General features: G+C 52.2%; 2 protein-coding genes across 3 annotated transcripts in view; both read left to right on the plus strand.

Annotated features, from left to right (window-relative positions):
* Positions 1–2,396, plus strand: part of LOC104564677 (maltase-glucoamylase) — a 63,961-nt gene extending 61,565 nt beyond the window's left edge. For both annotated transcript variants that reach the window (XM_088522668.1, XM_088522667.1), the window contains exons 45-47: positions 92–141; positions 1,199–1,369; positions 2,296–2,396. In XM_088522668.1, the coding sequence (XP_088378794.1) occupies positions 92–141; positions 1,199–1,369; positions 2,296–2,358 (284 nt within the window). In that variant the 3' untranslated portion in view covers positions 2,359–2,396. The remainder of the gene's footprint in view (positions 1–91; positions 142–1,198; positions 1,370–2,295) is intronic.
* Positions 2,397–8,014: 5,618 nt separating this feature from the next.
* On the plus strand, positions 8,015–13,374 carry APBB3 (amyloid beta precursor protein binding family B member 3). The gene is given in 12 exon segments (XM_088522656.1): positions 8,015–8,119; positions 9,545–9,735; positions 10,103–10,179; positions 10,458–10,515; positions 10,701–10,847; positions 11,294–11,421; positions 11,660–11,804; positions 12,087–12,174; positions 12,307–12,390; positions 12,489–12,625; positions 12,817–12,999; positions 13,174–13,374. Coding segments are annotated over 12 exon segments (1,488 nt in total). The 5' UTR covers positions 8,015–8,070.
* Positions 13,375–13,401: the final 27 nt, after the last annotated feature.

Raw genomic sequence — 13,401 nt, forward strand, 5'->3', positions numbered from 1 at the left:
CATATGTATGTATGTAGTATGTGAAATACAATTATTTTTTAAAATATTAAGGTGAGAAGCGAGCACATTTCAATTTACTCTTTTTTAACAGATGCATATGAAGGTGGTGTATATCTGCTAACGTCATTTAGTGCTAACCAGGTATGTAATATTATGTTACAGTTTTTGCTTACTTTGGGTGATTATCGTTATATATTTAACCAAGATATTTTACCTCGTATTTTTTTTGTTATTTAGATAGCCCACCATAACATTAATTCTCTGTGATAGAACAGTACTTAATTAATATCATGAGGACATGGTCAATTCAAAAAAAATGTTTGGGATTGCAATAAGATTAACCTACATATACTAGAAGGTTACATTCATTTTGAATGAATCATATCAGTATAAATCAGGACAACTTAATTCAGTTTCAATGAGGTCATCTCTCAAGTGTGCATATATATGTATTAAGTAGTTGGTTCAGCCTGAAACCTCTAAGACAGGCATTAGTTCATATTCCTGGAGATAGGATTCCGATAGAACACCAGGCTATAGCTTAACACTAGACTGACTCAAATCCTAGATATATACGTTTGCCACTCTTTCTGGTATATATGAAAGAGCTGAGAAGCAGTGTATTTGGCCAGGATCTAATACCATTAATATTAAATAATATTAACAATTTTTAAAAAATTCTGAGTTATCTATTTTAGCTTATTTATAAGTGCGGGGTGTATTTGTAATATTATGATTTTTATATAATTTTGAATGTACGTGTTTATTTCATACATGATTTTTATAAAATGAAAACATGCACTGATTCAAAATCAAGTAAGTAAAAATATAATGGTATTTTGCTAGTTGCATAGTCAGAGCCACTTTTAAAGATAATCTACTAGTGTCTTATTATATGAAAAAAAATTAGATTATCAGTTCATGTATTTTTTAAAGCTACATGATGTATGACACAAAATCTACTGCATCAAATTAGGAAAGATGACTATTTTAAAAATAAAAATATCTGTTCTGGAGTATAGCAATAGCCTGAGCCAATAAAATTACTTCAGATTTCCAAAGAAAAAGAGCAAACTATCTTGGGATGCTATTTCTACATGTGTTTAGATACATCAAAACAGCCACATCACAAAAGCCAAGCCTTGCTGACAGAAAAGGAAACTAGAATTAAGTGCTGAAAAACTTCTTTTCCTTTCAGAATGTCCTAGAGATCAAAGTTTTGCACCACGGTTATGCTGATCCAAATAGCTTAAAATTTACTGAAATTAAAATCTTGGGAGTGATGTCAAATGTTCAGAAGGTCACAGTGTCACAGAAAGGGGAAGCTATTGAATCTCCTCATAGTCTGAACTATAACAGTACAACACAGGTAAGTAGACAATTTAAGGGGAAATGCTATTTTCACAATTCCTTGTTTGTTCTTAAACATGTAGGATTCAGAGCTCAACATGTAGGATTCAGAACTCAGCTGTAATGTCATATTTAAAAATATTTCTTTACTGCAACAAAAACACTGGCATACTAAAGAACTCGGGATACCTCTACAATAAAAATCGGACCTAGTCCACCTGCAGTTATTATCAAAGTTTCCATGAATTTCAGCATGTCAAGTCTACATGTTTTGTATGCATCCAATGCATTTTTTGTGTGCTATGTCACAAGGAAGTCAGGTGGCCCAAAGCAATAAAGTTGAGCTCTTCTAAAGACAATTCAAATGAGTTGGTAAAAATGGAATGCCCTTCAAGACAGCCTCTTACAGAGCGTCTTCCATATGTGAACACAACTGCTGTGGCTCTTAGTATTGCCAGTTTTCTCACAGCTAATCTCTTCTATTATTGGTGTTTGTCCACCTTTTCAACAAAACTTGGAATTTTGTTGTCTTCTCTCTTTCTGCCATGCAGTGGCAAGCCAAAAATAGATAAACTTAGCCTGCAACCAAAAAGACAAGCTAAGAATGCAAGCAGAAGTATTTCTTTTTCCATTCTATTTCAGATGGAGAAGGAAGGAATTAGAACTCAAGTTGAATTAAAATGTATGCCAAGTTTTGTTGTTGTTTTAAAAAAAATGAACTTAATCTCTAAAAAGGCCACAAAATAAAAAGAAAAGGATCAGAATTCCATATCTGAAATCAAAATCTGACAGTTAAAATAAATGTGTAGTGATACAAACATCGGGGAAGGAAAAATAAATTATTGTAAGCTGAAATCAGAATCTGATATCTTCTATATTAACTGTAGAAAAGCAAGGCATCTTCAGAGCAGAGTTAGTCATTGCTTGTTTGTTTCTTTTTCAAAGGTCCTGTTAATCACACAGCTTGAACTTGAATTAGGCAGAGACTACACAGTGGAATGGAGCTAACGTACCTGCAAATATCACTGGTCTGCAGGTAACGCTCAAGTAACATGGGGAAAATAACACCGCAAATAACATCTTGAAACTTTCCCATTTTCAAAAATTATCTTTGAAACCTTAAAATACTTTGTGCTATAAAAATGCATTAGCTATAGTCACCTCATTTTAAGGTGTTATGTGTATGTAAAATGGTCATGCTTTACTGTTGTTCAAGGCTAACTGAAAGCTATCTGTGTGATGCAGAGTTTGTATTTTAAATATTGAATTGAAAAAATGAATAGAGCTTAATTTTTTCAAAATTAAAATCTGTTATATGATTCCCCAAAGTTGACATCCTAGCTGACTTTATGCTCTCTGAATTCTATAAAAAAATGTAGTTAATATTAATTTTATGCATATGGGGCCATAATTGTATCCACACTTAGCTTCCATCTTGATTTTAATTGTGTCTATGTAGGCAATTGTGTCTATTTAAGGGCAATTAAACATGAAATTATGCTTCCAGTTGTTTTTGATCTATAGAATACAAAGGTACTTACAAAAGTCTTCTGAAGTGTTTTGTACAAACTTAGCCAGACACATGTTGGACAACATTTTGATCTGAAGATGTAAAATTGAACTTGACATTTCAACATTAATGGAGAATTTTTCATCTCTGAGCTTTTATTTCACTAAAGGATTTTTTATGCTTACTGTAATTGTAATTTATGTTAAAGATGTTTTTCATATCTCAAGAGTACAGACTATGATCTAAAGGGGGTGATAAACTATATTTTTAATTAACTAAACTGGGAATAAGTTCCTGTAAAAGGCCAGAGTGCCGTCTAGCTTAAAACCTATTTAAGTGCTTCCTCCCCAATTTAAAATTTTGTTTGGGTTTTATAGAGCAGCCTTCTGAAAGGCAACAACTTGAAAAGAATCAATCAGAAACAGATGCAGAATTGTTGGGATGAGTAATGTGATGTTGGGGTGGGGGTGAGGGGTTGTTTGTTTTTTCTCAAAATGTGTAAGTGGCAAAATGAATTTAAAACACAAGTAACGTCATAAGAATAAGCATAAGAATAAGCATCATACCAGGCTAATAACTAAGCTTAACAGCTGTATCCTAATGTTTGTAAAAATTCATGATCCTAGGTAAGGCACTAACAGCTCCTTCATGAGAGTGCAACAGATTCATGTGTTGGGCCAGTAAGATATCATCAATGTATTAATGACAAGATATGTCAGATCTAGTATGCTAGAGAACTGCAAAACAGCAGTTCTTTGGACTGTATGTTCATTAGGGAATCATTGAATCATAGAGTCCTTGTGGTTGGAAAAGACCCTCAAGATCTTCTGTGAAGATCGTTGAGTCCAACCATAAACCCATCACTACCATGCCTGCTAAACCAGGTCCCTAAATACCTCATTTACACATTTTTTTGAACACTGCTGGTGATAGTGATCCACCACTTCCTTGGACAGCCTGTTCCAATGCTTGAATACTCTTTCCATGTAGAAATTTCTCCTAATGTCTAACCTGAACTTCCCCTGGTGCAACCTGAGGCCATTTCCTCTTGTCCTATCTGTAGTTATTTTGGAGAAAAGATTGACCCCCGCTTCACTACAACCTCCTTTCAGCTAGTTGTGGAGAGCGATAAGGTCTCCCCTGAGCCTCCCCCTCTCCAGACTAAATAACCCCATCTGCCCCAACCGTTTCTTGTAAGGTCTGTGCTCCAGACCCTGTGCCAGCAGCATTGCCCTACTTTGGACACACTCATAAGGGAACACACTTGACTGTAAATATGGGAAGACTCATCAGGAGGTTTGCAGGGGATGGGAATGAACCTCCGGAAGTGGTTCATCCTTCAGTGAAGGAAGTGGTCACTGACCACTTGTTGTTAATTTTTTTAAATAAAATACTTGTTAATAACAGAATGTGGGCACCTGTATGAATAAGGCAGCACAGATGTTACTTGACAGTAATGCGATGATGTCTATTTCTAAATCAGAAGCCTCTTAAGCTACACTCTCCAGGTCACCTCAAAAGATCAGCACATTTTGACCTACAGAGTTCCTATACTTCTGACAAGTCAGGGAACAAGGGTCTAGCAGACTCCTGGCCTCTGGATTCCCAGCTGGAGGTGTGGCGGGAGGGGCAATTCGGCCTAAGGAATATGTGGCACAAAGTGGGTCGTTTGCAAAAGCCAGGAACACTGATGTTGTTACTTGGTGAATTGCCCATTCAGGAAAAGAGGCCTTCCAGGATTCTAGATATATGTGTCAGGGTTTTTACACAAAGGTTTGGGGGGATTTTTGACCATATTTTGACATTAGCAGTGGCTGCCTCTCCAGCACAGAGGGAAGATGAAAGAATGGGCATGACTGAGACTGCCTTTTGCAACTCCTGAGACCACATGGGGGTAAATACCCCACAGAATCACAGAATGAGTTGAGGCTGGAAGAGACCTTTAAAGATTATGTAGTCCAACTGCCCTGCTCAAGCAGGGTCACCTAAAGTATGTTGCCTAGAACATCTCTAAGGATGCAGACTCTGCAACCTCTCTGGAAAACCTGTTCCAGCCCTCAGTCACACTCATGGGAAAATAGTTTTTCCTGATGTTCAGAAGAAAGTTCCTGTGATTCCATTTGTGTCTACTGCCTCTCATCCTGTCACTGGGCACCACTGAGAAGAATCTGGCCCCACCCTCCTTACACTCTCACTTCAGATATCTAAATACATTCATAAGACACCCCTTCAGTCTTTTCCAGGTTCAACAGTCACAACTCTGTCACAAAGCAATGAAAGTGGTGAATTTGGAAGGGGATCAGGACACTGGCATGAGAACGTGGCTGCCTGCAATGCGGCAGCAGGTTTCCCCTCTACTACCTGGCCTGAGGCCTTTGCTGGAACCTCAGGGATGGCTCAGGCAAGAGCAGTGAGCAGCTCTCCAGGGTTACACTGGTGAGGTATGTCCGGAGGACGCACTGCTCAAACTGGGATTTGGTCTCAGAAAGCCCACTGGACACATGCAGAAGCTGTAGTCAAGACAGCAAATTTCAACAGAAAATGCATAGGCAGAGACAACTGCAGATTACTATGAATTTGGCCTTTGCAGTTACTGCCTCCCTTCGGCTAGACTGACATAAGCAAAGTTAAGATGCCAGACGAAGGAAGGGAATTGTGAAACAGTCTCACAAAATGAGCCCAGAGAGGGCATGAATGGTGCTGAACTTGGAGAAAAGGGGTGAAGCCTGACTGAAGGAAAGGAACAGACACAGAAAACTCATTCTGCACTTGCAAAGACTAAAAGTTCTGTGGACAGTGGTGCGTGGAAAGAAGAAAGGTGGTATGGGAGGCTCACAAGAACATGAACTACATCCAGCCTAGAAAAGACTAGCCTCATGTACTAGCCTCTGGCTACACAGAAGGAAATACTAAGGGGCTACTATGGACTAATGAGACATCTCATGAAGAGTAAACCACCGCAGATGATCTCACCAGGCTCCTATAGCTTTGTCTATAGGGGAACATGGAAGGCTCCAAGGAGCAGAGCCAAGTGCAAGGTTCTGCACCTGGGGAGGAGTAACCCCAGACACCAGTACAGGCTGGGGACTGACCATCACCCAGGACTGGCAACGTGCAGCATGGCTGGGAAAAGAGAAGTCTCAAATCAGAAATGCAAAGCTCTTGATAGCGCTCCCAAGTCTATGGGGCCAAGTGAGATCCACCCAGGGTTCTGAGAGAGCTGGTGGAAGTGCTCACCAAACTGCTCTCCGTCATCTCTCAGTGGTCTTAGTCAACAGGGGAGGTCCCAAACGATTGGACACTTGCTGATGTGACATCCATCTACGAGCAAGGTCTGATGGAGGATCCGGGGGCCGAGAGGCCTGTCAGCCTGACCTTGGTATCAGAGAAAGTTATGGAGCAGGGCATCTTGAAGGTTATCACACAGCAGGTGTGTGACAACCAGGAGATCAGGCCCAGCAAACATGAGGTCATGAAAGGCAGGTCCTGCCTCACCAACCTGAGCTCCTTCTACAACCAGGTGACCTACCTAGTGGATGAGGGAAAGGCTGTGGACACGGTCTACTTAGACTGCAGTGAGGCCTTTGACACAGTCTCCCACTGCCTTCTCCTGGAGAAACTGGCAGCTCAGGGCTTAGACAAGTGGACTCTTTGTGGGTGAAAAACTGGCTGAATGGCTGGGTCCAGAGAGTGGTGAGGAATGGAATTAAATCCAGCTGGTAACTGGTTGTGAATGGTGTCCCCCAAGGCCAAGTGGTGGGTCCTGCACTTGGGTCACAACCAGCCCATGCAGTGCTACAGGCTGGGGGCAGAGCGACTGCAGAGCTGAGGGCAGAAAAGGACCTGGGGGTGCTGGCCGAGCACAGCTGAACAGGAGCCAGCAGTGTGCCCGAGGGCCCAAGAAGGCCAAGGGCCTCCTGGCTGGTATCAGGACCAGTGTAGCCAGCAGGAGCAGGGAAGTGATCGTCCCCCTGTGATCGGTGCTGTTGAGGCTGCCCCTCGAATCCTGTGTTCAGTTTTGGGCCCCTCGCTACAAGAAGGACATTGAGGTGCTGGAGTGTGTCCAAAGAAGGGCAGTGGAGCTGGTGCAGGGTCTGGAGCACAGACCTCATGAGGAGCGGCTGAGGGAGATGGGGTTATTTGGTCTGGAGAGGAGGACACCTTATTGCTCTCTACAATCACCTGAAAGGAGGTTTTAGTGAGAACAGGGTCAATCTCTTCTCCAAAATAACTACCAAAAATAGGACAAGAGGAAAAGGCCTCAAGTTGTGCCAGAGGAGGTTCAGGTTAGATATTAGGAAATACTTCTACGTGGAAAGAACAGTCAAGCATTGGAACAGGCTGCCCAAGGAAGTGGTGGTGTCACCATCCCTGGCAGTGTTCAAGAAATGTGTAGAAGAGGCACTTAGAGGTATGGTTTAACAGGTATGGTGTTGAGGGGCTTATAGTTGGACTCAACAATCTTGAAGGTCTTTTCCAACCGTAATGAGTCAATGATTCTATGACCTGTGGTGGAAAGGGGAGCTGACTCGCACTCATATTTGGGTGTCTTCAGTAATGTCTCAAGGAGATCACAGCTAGGGCACAGAGAAATGGAGACAGCCCAAGCACGCAAGAAAGAGAAGGAAACCAGAATAAGCAAGGGTGGGGAGGTGGGGGAGAAGAACGAGGGAAATGGAGGAAACCAAAAGGTGAATGGAGGGGAAAGGAGTTAACTGAAGGACAGCAGTAAGAGGATACACTGATCTAAACCCACCACAGCACTCAAATACCCCCTGTTCAGCCTGCAGATGCCCTTCCCACATTCCCACCCCGGCACGTACGGATGCCACCTTTGAGACACAAGTAACCCCCTCAAGCACCCAAACACCCCCTCAGGCGCCCAAATACCTTCTTCCTCCACGCAGCTATCCCACTCCCCAACGCCCCTGTCCTCCAGCCGGATACATCCCCTCCCGCATCCCACCCTTCCCGCACGCGGAGGTGCCCTCCGCACCCCGGTGCCCCTCACGTACCCCCAGCCGTGCCGAACACCGGGACCCCCTGCGCGCGGATCCCACCACGGGCCCCACGCGCGGGCCAACGCGGCCTCCCGGCTCCCGACCGGGGCCGCCCCCCGCCCCGCCCCGGCGCCGCCGCCGTCCCGCCCCGCCGCAGCCGCCGCTCGGGCCGCGCCTCCCGGGAGCGGGGCCGGGGCCGGCGCCGGGGCCATGCTGGGCAAGGACTACATGCTGGCCATCATCCTGGTCAACTGCGACGGTAGCGGGCCGGGCCGCGGCGGGGCGAGCGGGCGGCGAGGGGCGGCCGGGCCCGGCCTGCGGGGTGGCCACGGGGCCGCGGGGGGCGCCCGGCGGTGGCCGCGGCGCTGCGGGGCGCAGGCAGCGGCGGCGGGCGGGGCTTGGCCGGGCGGCGACATCGCCAAGGGCAGGGACGGCGCCTCCTGCCCGGCATAGCCGGGGACAGGACCCATGGCAAGGCCTGGGGAGAGCAGCCCGGGCCTGGCGAGAGGGGCCGAGAGCGGCCTGAGGGCCAGGGCGTTCGGCTCGGCCCGGCTGTCGGGCTCTCCGCCTCCTTGGCGCCCACCTGCAGTGGGCAGCTGCAGTGGACACCTCTGGCTTCAGACCTTCGCTGTCTGCACCTTCATTTTCCTCCTGCCTCTCTCCATCCCCATGGTGCCCAGAACAAAGGTACCAGCAGGACCCAGGGACTTTGGGGGACACCAACCCTCACCCTGAACCAAACAAGGCCACACGCGCCCAGCTCGGCAAGCTCTGTGGGCACAGCTCGGCGAGCAGATATGGGGCAGGAGGCCGGGAGGTTTCGGGGAGCAGTGTGGCTCGGCACTGCCACTGATGGATCACCCACCGCCTGTCCCTCACAGCAGCGTGGCCCCCGGGGATATGAGCCCAGAAGAGGCATCCTGACCTCAAAGTATTTTTAGCTGCATTCCCGGGAGCAGATCTCATTACAGTTCTGCACCACAGGGCCGTTTCTGTGACCTCGCTGGGGCTTGGGTATGTGGGGAGGAGAGGGTTAATCCATTTCCCCCTTCCCTTGCTGCCAACACACAGACACACACACACACACCTCTCCGAGAGTGCTTTCTGCCTCCCAGGGATCCATCCCCAACCCTTTTGCATGGCAAAGATGAGAAGCCAAGCCTGGGTGCTGGCAGAGGGCTAGGGACCGCATGCTGCAGGGAGCTCCCTGGCCTGGCAGCCCTCTGCACTGTGCCGGGGTGCCGCTGCACTGTGCCTTCTCCCTGGGGCCCATGCCAGTGTCCCCCTTTCCCTCCTGGGCAGTGAGCCAGCTGCCTGTGTTGGCCACGGTGCCGGGACTCCTGGGATCTGTAGCAACCAAAACGTGGAGACGGAGCATTTTCTAGTGGCTATTGCAAGGTATCAGGCCGCTGCTGCCTGTGGGTTCTGATCTGTGGTGAGCATGGCTCCCAGGTGGTTCCAAGCTAGCCAAGCACCTGCCACGAAGGCTGTCCTCTTTTTGAGACGAGGGTTTGCCTTCCATGCTCTGCCACGGGCAGCTCTGCATGGGGGCACCACGTTCTCTTCCAGCAGCAGCCACAGCTCCCTGCTGCTTGAAGCTGCTTTTCTTCTCAGGCCTCTGTGCAGCTGAGAGCAGCTGTAGGAACTTCCCCCTGCTGCCGTCTCACACTCTGCTTCTGCCTAGACAACCTCTGGAGTGACCAGAGCCTGGAGACGGACCCTGACCTCCCCCCGGGCTGGAGGAAAATCCATGATTCTGTGGGCACCTACTACTGGCATGTGCCGACCGGCACAACACAATGGCAGCATCCAGCTTGCACCGCTGGCCCAGGCAGGAGCCTGGAGTCCGATGGAGAGGAGGTGCTCCAGAAAATGGTAGGGGATATGGGGAGAGGGGAGAGGGCTGGTGTTGGATCCCCTCACTGGGGATGAGCAGCCCAGCATGACTAGCCCCGGGGTGGCGGGAGCCCACCACAGCGTGGCAGGTGAAGGACCACGTATGTTGCTCACCCAGCCTCCTCTTGGAACAGGATTGTCTCTGTCATCCCAAGATCCTGCTCAGCCCATTCCTGGCTGGGGTTAACTCCAGTGAGGGGCTCTATGTTGGCCCCATCCTGGCACTTCTTTAGGTCCCCCGGATTAAGGCTTTGCCCTCCTGGAGGGGAGGCTGCATGCCCAAGGATACGCACTGCTCCGCAGCAAATCCTCTTGCTGCCCTCACTTGTGTCCTTCTCTTTCCTAGGACCACCAGGCCTCCACAGTGAATCAATCCTTGAAGGACAGACCCATTCCCAGTCCTATGGCTTCACTGTCCAGGAGGTAGTGTTATCCATGCATTCTGCCAACATGGGGCCAGTGGGGCATCACGCAGTGGTCACCCTTTTGCCCGCAGCTGCCTTTGGCTCCTTTGCGTCCTCCCCCTGAGCAGCAGGATTTCAGTCAGCCACACTGAGCTGGGCACCCACGCAGGGTGCCCACGGGGTGGGAGGAGTGTTTTGTGCTGCTGAGGCCTCCGGGTGCTTCTCGGGGCGCTGGTGCCTAGCGGCAGTGCTGCTTAGCGAAAGTCTTGCCCACCTCGCTGCCCCATCCTATTGTAGGACCTCACTGCCCTGGCATGGAGATGACTTCCAGCACAGCACTGAGCCCGGCTCCAAGGTAACGCGCCGCGAGGGAGGCGGCGCGGGCACGTCGGCAGGCTAGTGCCTCCGCCTCAGTAGCAGCGCTGGGACACGATGTGGGGGGCTGGAGGGAGCGCCCAGCAGCTGGCAGGCTGGGACAGGGGCGAGGGCAGCGGTGGCCATGCTGGCCTGGGTGCAAACCTTATGTGTGTCCCTGCTCAGTGCTTCGCCGTGCGCTCGCTGGGCTGGGTGGAGATCCCCGAGGAGGACCTGGCACCTGGTAAGAGCAGCATCGCCGTCAACAACTGCATCCAGCAGCTCTCCAACAGCAAGAGCCAGGGCCAAGGCTCTGTGGGCAGTCGGGGTGAGGTGAGGGCCAGGGATGGAGCTGCTGGGGATACTCCCACAGATGTGGCCATGAGCCAGCACTGCTGCAGCTGGCTGTCCCCTCACATGGGGACCGTAGCCCCTGGCAGAGCCAGCTGTCTCCATGCACATGGTCAAAGACAGCGGTGCCCAGGCATGTGGCGGGTTAGGCTGTCGGGGCTTTTCCTGCAAAAGGAGACAGTGCCAGGAGGTGGCTGGGGAAGGGCGGGCTGTCCACCGCACAGGGGTGCCTGTGTGTAGGGCAGGCCTAGTGGACAGGGCTGTCCCCGCACCTGGGGACCGTGCTGGGAGGTGCCAAGCTGGAAGCGGGCTGGGTGGATGGGGCTGTCCCTGCAGGCACAGGACTAGTGCCAGGGTGCCCAGGGTGCCCAGGCGGGTGGCAGAGCCTGGCCTGCCACCAGGCTGAGGGTACCCCCGGCTCCCCACAGGCCCAGAACCTGGTGATGATCCTGAAGAAGGACACCATGAGCCTGGTGGACCCCCTGGACCACAGCCTCATCCACTGCCAGCCCATTCTCAACATCCGCGTCTGGGGTGTTGGCTGCAACAACGGCAGGTGCCGGGCGCAGGGGCCCCTCTGTGGTGGGCAGCGGCACGGCCCGGGTGTTACGGGGTGCTTCTGTGCCACATGGCCTGGCACTCAGGGGCTCTGGCAGCCCTGGCTGCCCGTTGGGATGGCGGGACACACACACACTAACCTGCCTGCTCTCCTCTCTCCTAACGGCCGTGCTTGGTGCAGGGACAGGTAAGGTGGTGTGGGGCAAGGGGCCCGTGCCAGGGGCTGCCTCCACTAGGCCCTCCCTCACCTGCCCTTGACCTTGCAGGGACTTTGCATTTGTGGCCAGCGACAAGGATACCTGCGTGCTCAAGTGTCACGTCTTTCACTGCAACGTGCCAGCCAAGGGCATTGCCAAGGCACTGCATGAAATGTGCTCCAAGGTGGGGTGCCAGGGGCTGTGGTTGTGGGGGGCAAAGCCCACGCACAGCCCGGGCAGCCGAAGTGCTGGCGCTCACGGGGATGCATCTGGGCATGACCCTGTGGTTTTGGGCTGGTGGGTGACAGGGCCCGCGGTCTCTGCCGGCCAGCACCCCTCTCAGTTTCCCCGCTCAGAGTGGTGCCCAGTCCCCACTGACAGGGGGCTGGGGGGTGACCGGGGGCCCCTGCCACCCAGCCAGGGCACCCCTGAAGCGCAGGGCCCCGTGTGATGCTGTCTCTTGCAGATCATGGCCGAGCGAGCAGTGGCAAGCAGCAGGCTCCCACGGGCCATCGCCTTGGAGCCCATGTCCCCCGATGATCTGCCACTGCAAGGTACCATCCCACAGGCACCCCGGGGATCCCCTGCGAGGGCTGTACTGTGCTGGGCACGCCTGGCTGCGTCCTGGGGGGCTTTGGGGATCCCAGGGCTGCATATGAGGGTCCTGCGCACTTCTGCCTTGGCAGTGGACATCCTGGACGCTGTGAGACAGTCCATCCAGAAGTACGAGGCACTGTATATAGGCAGCCTGCCCGTGCCCAGGGCCATGGGTAAGTGCTGCTGCTCCAAGCGGGGCTGGGGGGTGTCCAAGAAATGCCCCCTTGCTGAGGAGACCAAGTAACACCAGCGCCATCTCTTGTCCCCCCAGGGATGGATGTGCTGAACGAGGCCATTGAGAAGCTGACGAGAGGCCCTGGACGGGAGCGCTGGACGCCCTCCCTCATCAGCGTGTCAGACACGGCCATGAGGGTGCACCCAGCACAGGTACAGGCAGGATCGGGGAGCGTCCCAGGAGCCCGCAGGGTGCAGCGGGGACAGGAACGCTGCAGCCCCCAGGCACGGAGGACCTGTTTCCCTGGGCAGGCCCCAGCCTGGGGTGGCCGAGCTGCCTTGGAATGGCTCAGGGACATGGTGCCCAGGAGGCCAAATGTGCCCGGGGTTTGCCACGTGACAGATGGACCTGTCCCTGGCAGGAGGAAGAGGAGGAGGCAGCGCACATCTGGGAATGCCAGGTTCGGTACGTGACCTTCATCGGCGTGGGCAGGGATGCACACACCTTCGCCCTCATCGTGGACACGGGGCAGCGCTTCCAGTGCACGGCGTTCTGGTGCGAGCCTGATGCGGGCACCATCTCGGAGGCGGTGCAGGCGGCCTGCATGGTGAGCGGGGCCCCGGGGACACCCCACACTCCCTAGGGCCCCATGTAGGGCTCACGGGCCCGGGGGCCCAGCCCGGGCTCTGCGCAGGGGGAGGCTCAGCCCCCTCCGGGGGGTGCGGGCCGGGCCTGGTCCCCCGCCGTGTCCCCCCGCCTCACGCCGTGGCCATTCCCGCAGGTGCAGTACCAGAAGTGCCTGGTGGCCCGCGCCAAGGGCGCGGCGGCGGCAGGCGGGGGCGCCGCGGCGCTGCCCGGGCCGCCCAAGGCGCGCGGCGGCGGCGGCAGCGGCGGCGGCGGCGGCCCCGGGCCCCGCAAGCGCGGGGTCCTCTCCTTCCTGGACACCTTCCGCCAGAAGCACTCGCTGCTCCACACGCCATAGCGGCTGCCGGGAGCCTCCCCCCTCCCC

This window comes from Tinamus guttatus, unplaced genomic scaffold (assembly GCF_059628265.1).
Source record: "Tinamus guttatus ecotype Peru unplaced genomic scaffold, ASM5962826v1 Tinamus_guttatus_pri_ptg000155l, whole genome shotgun sequence".
Lineage (NCBI taxonomy): Eukaryota > Metazoa > Chordata > Aves > Tinamiformes > Tinamidae > Tinamus > Tinamus guttatus.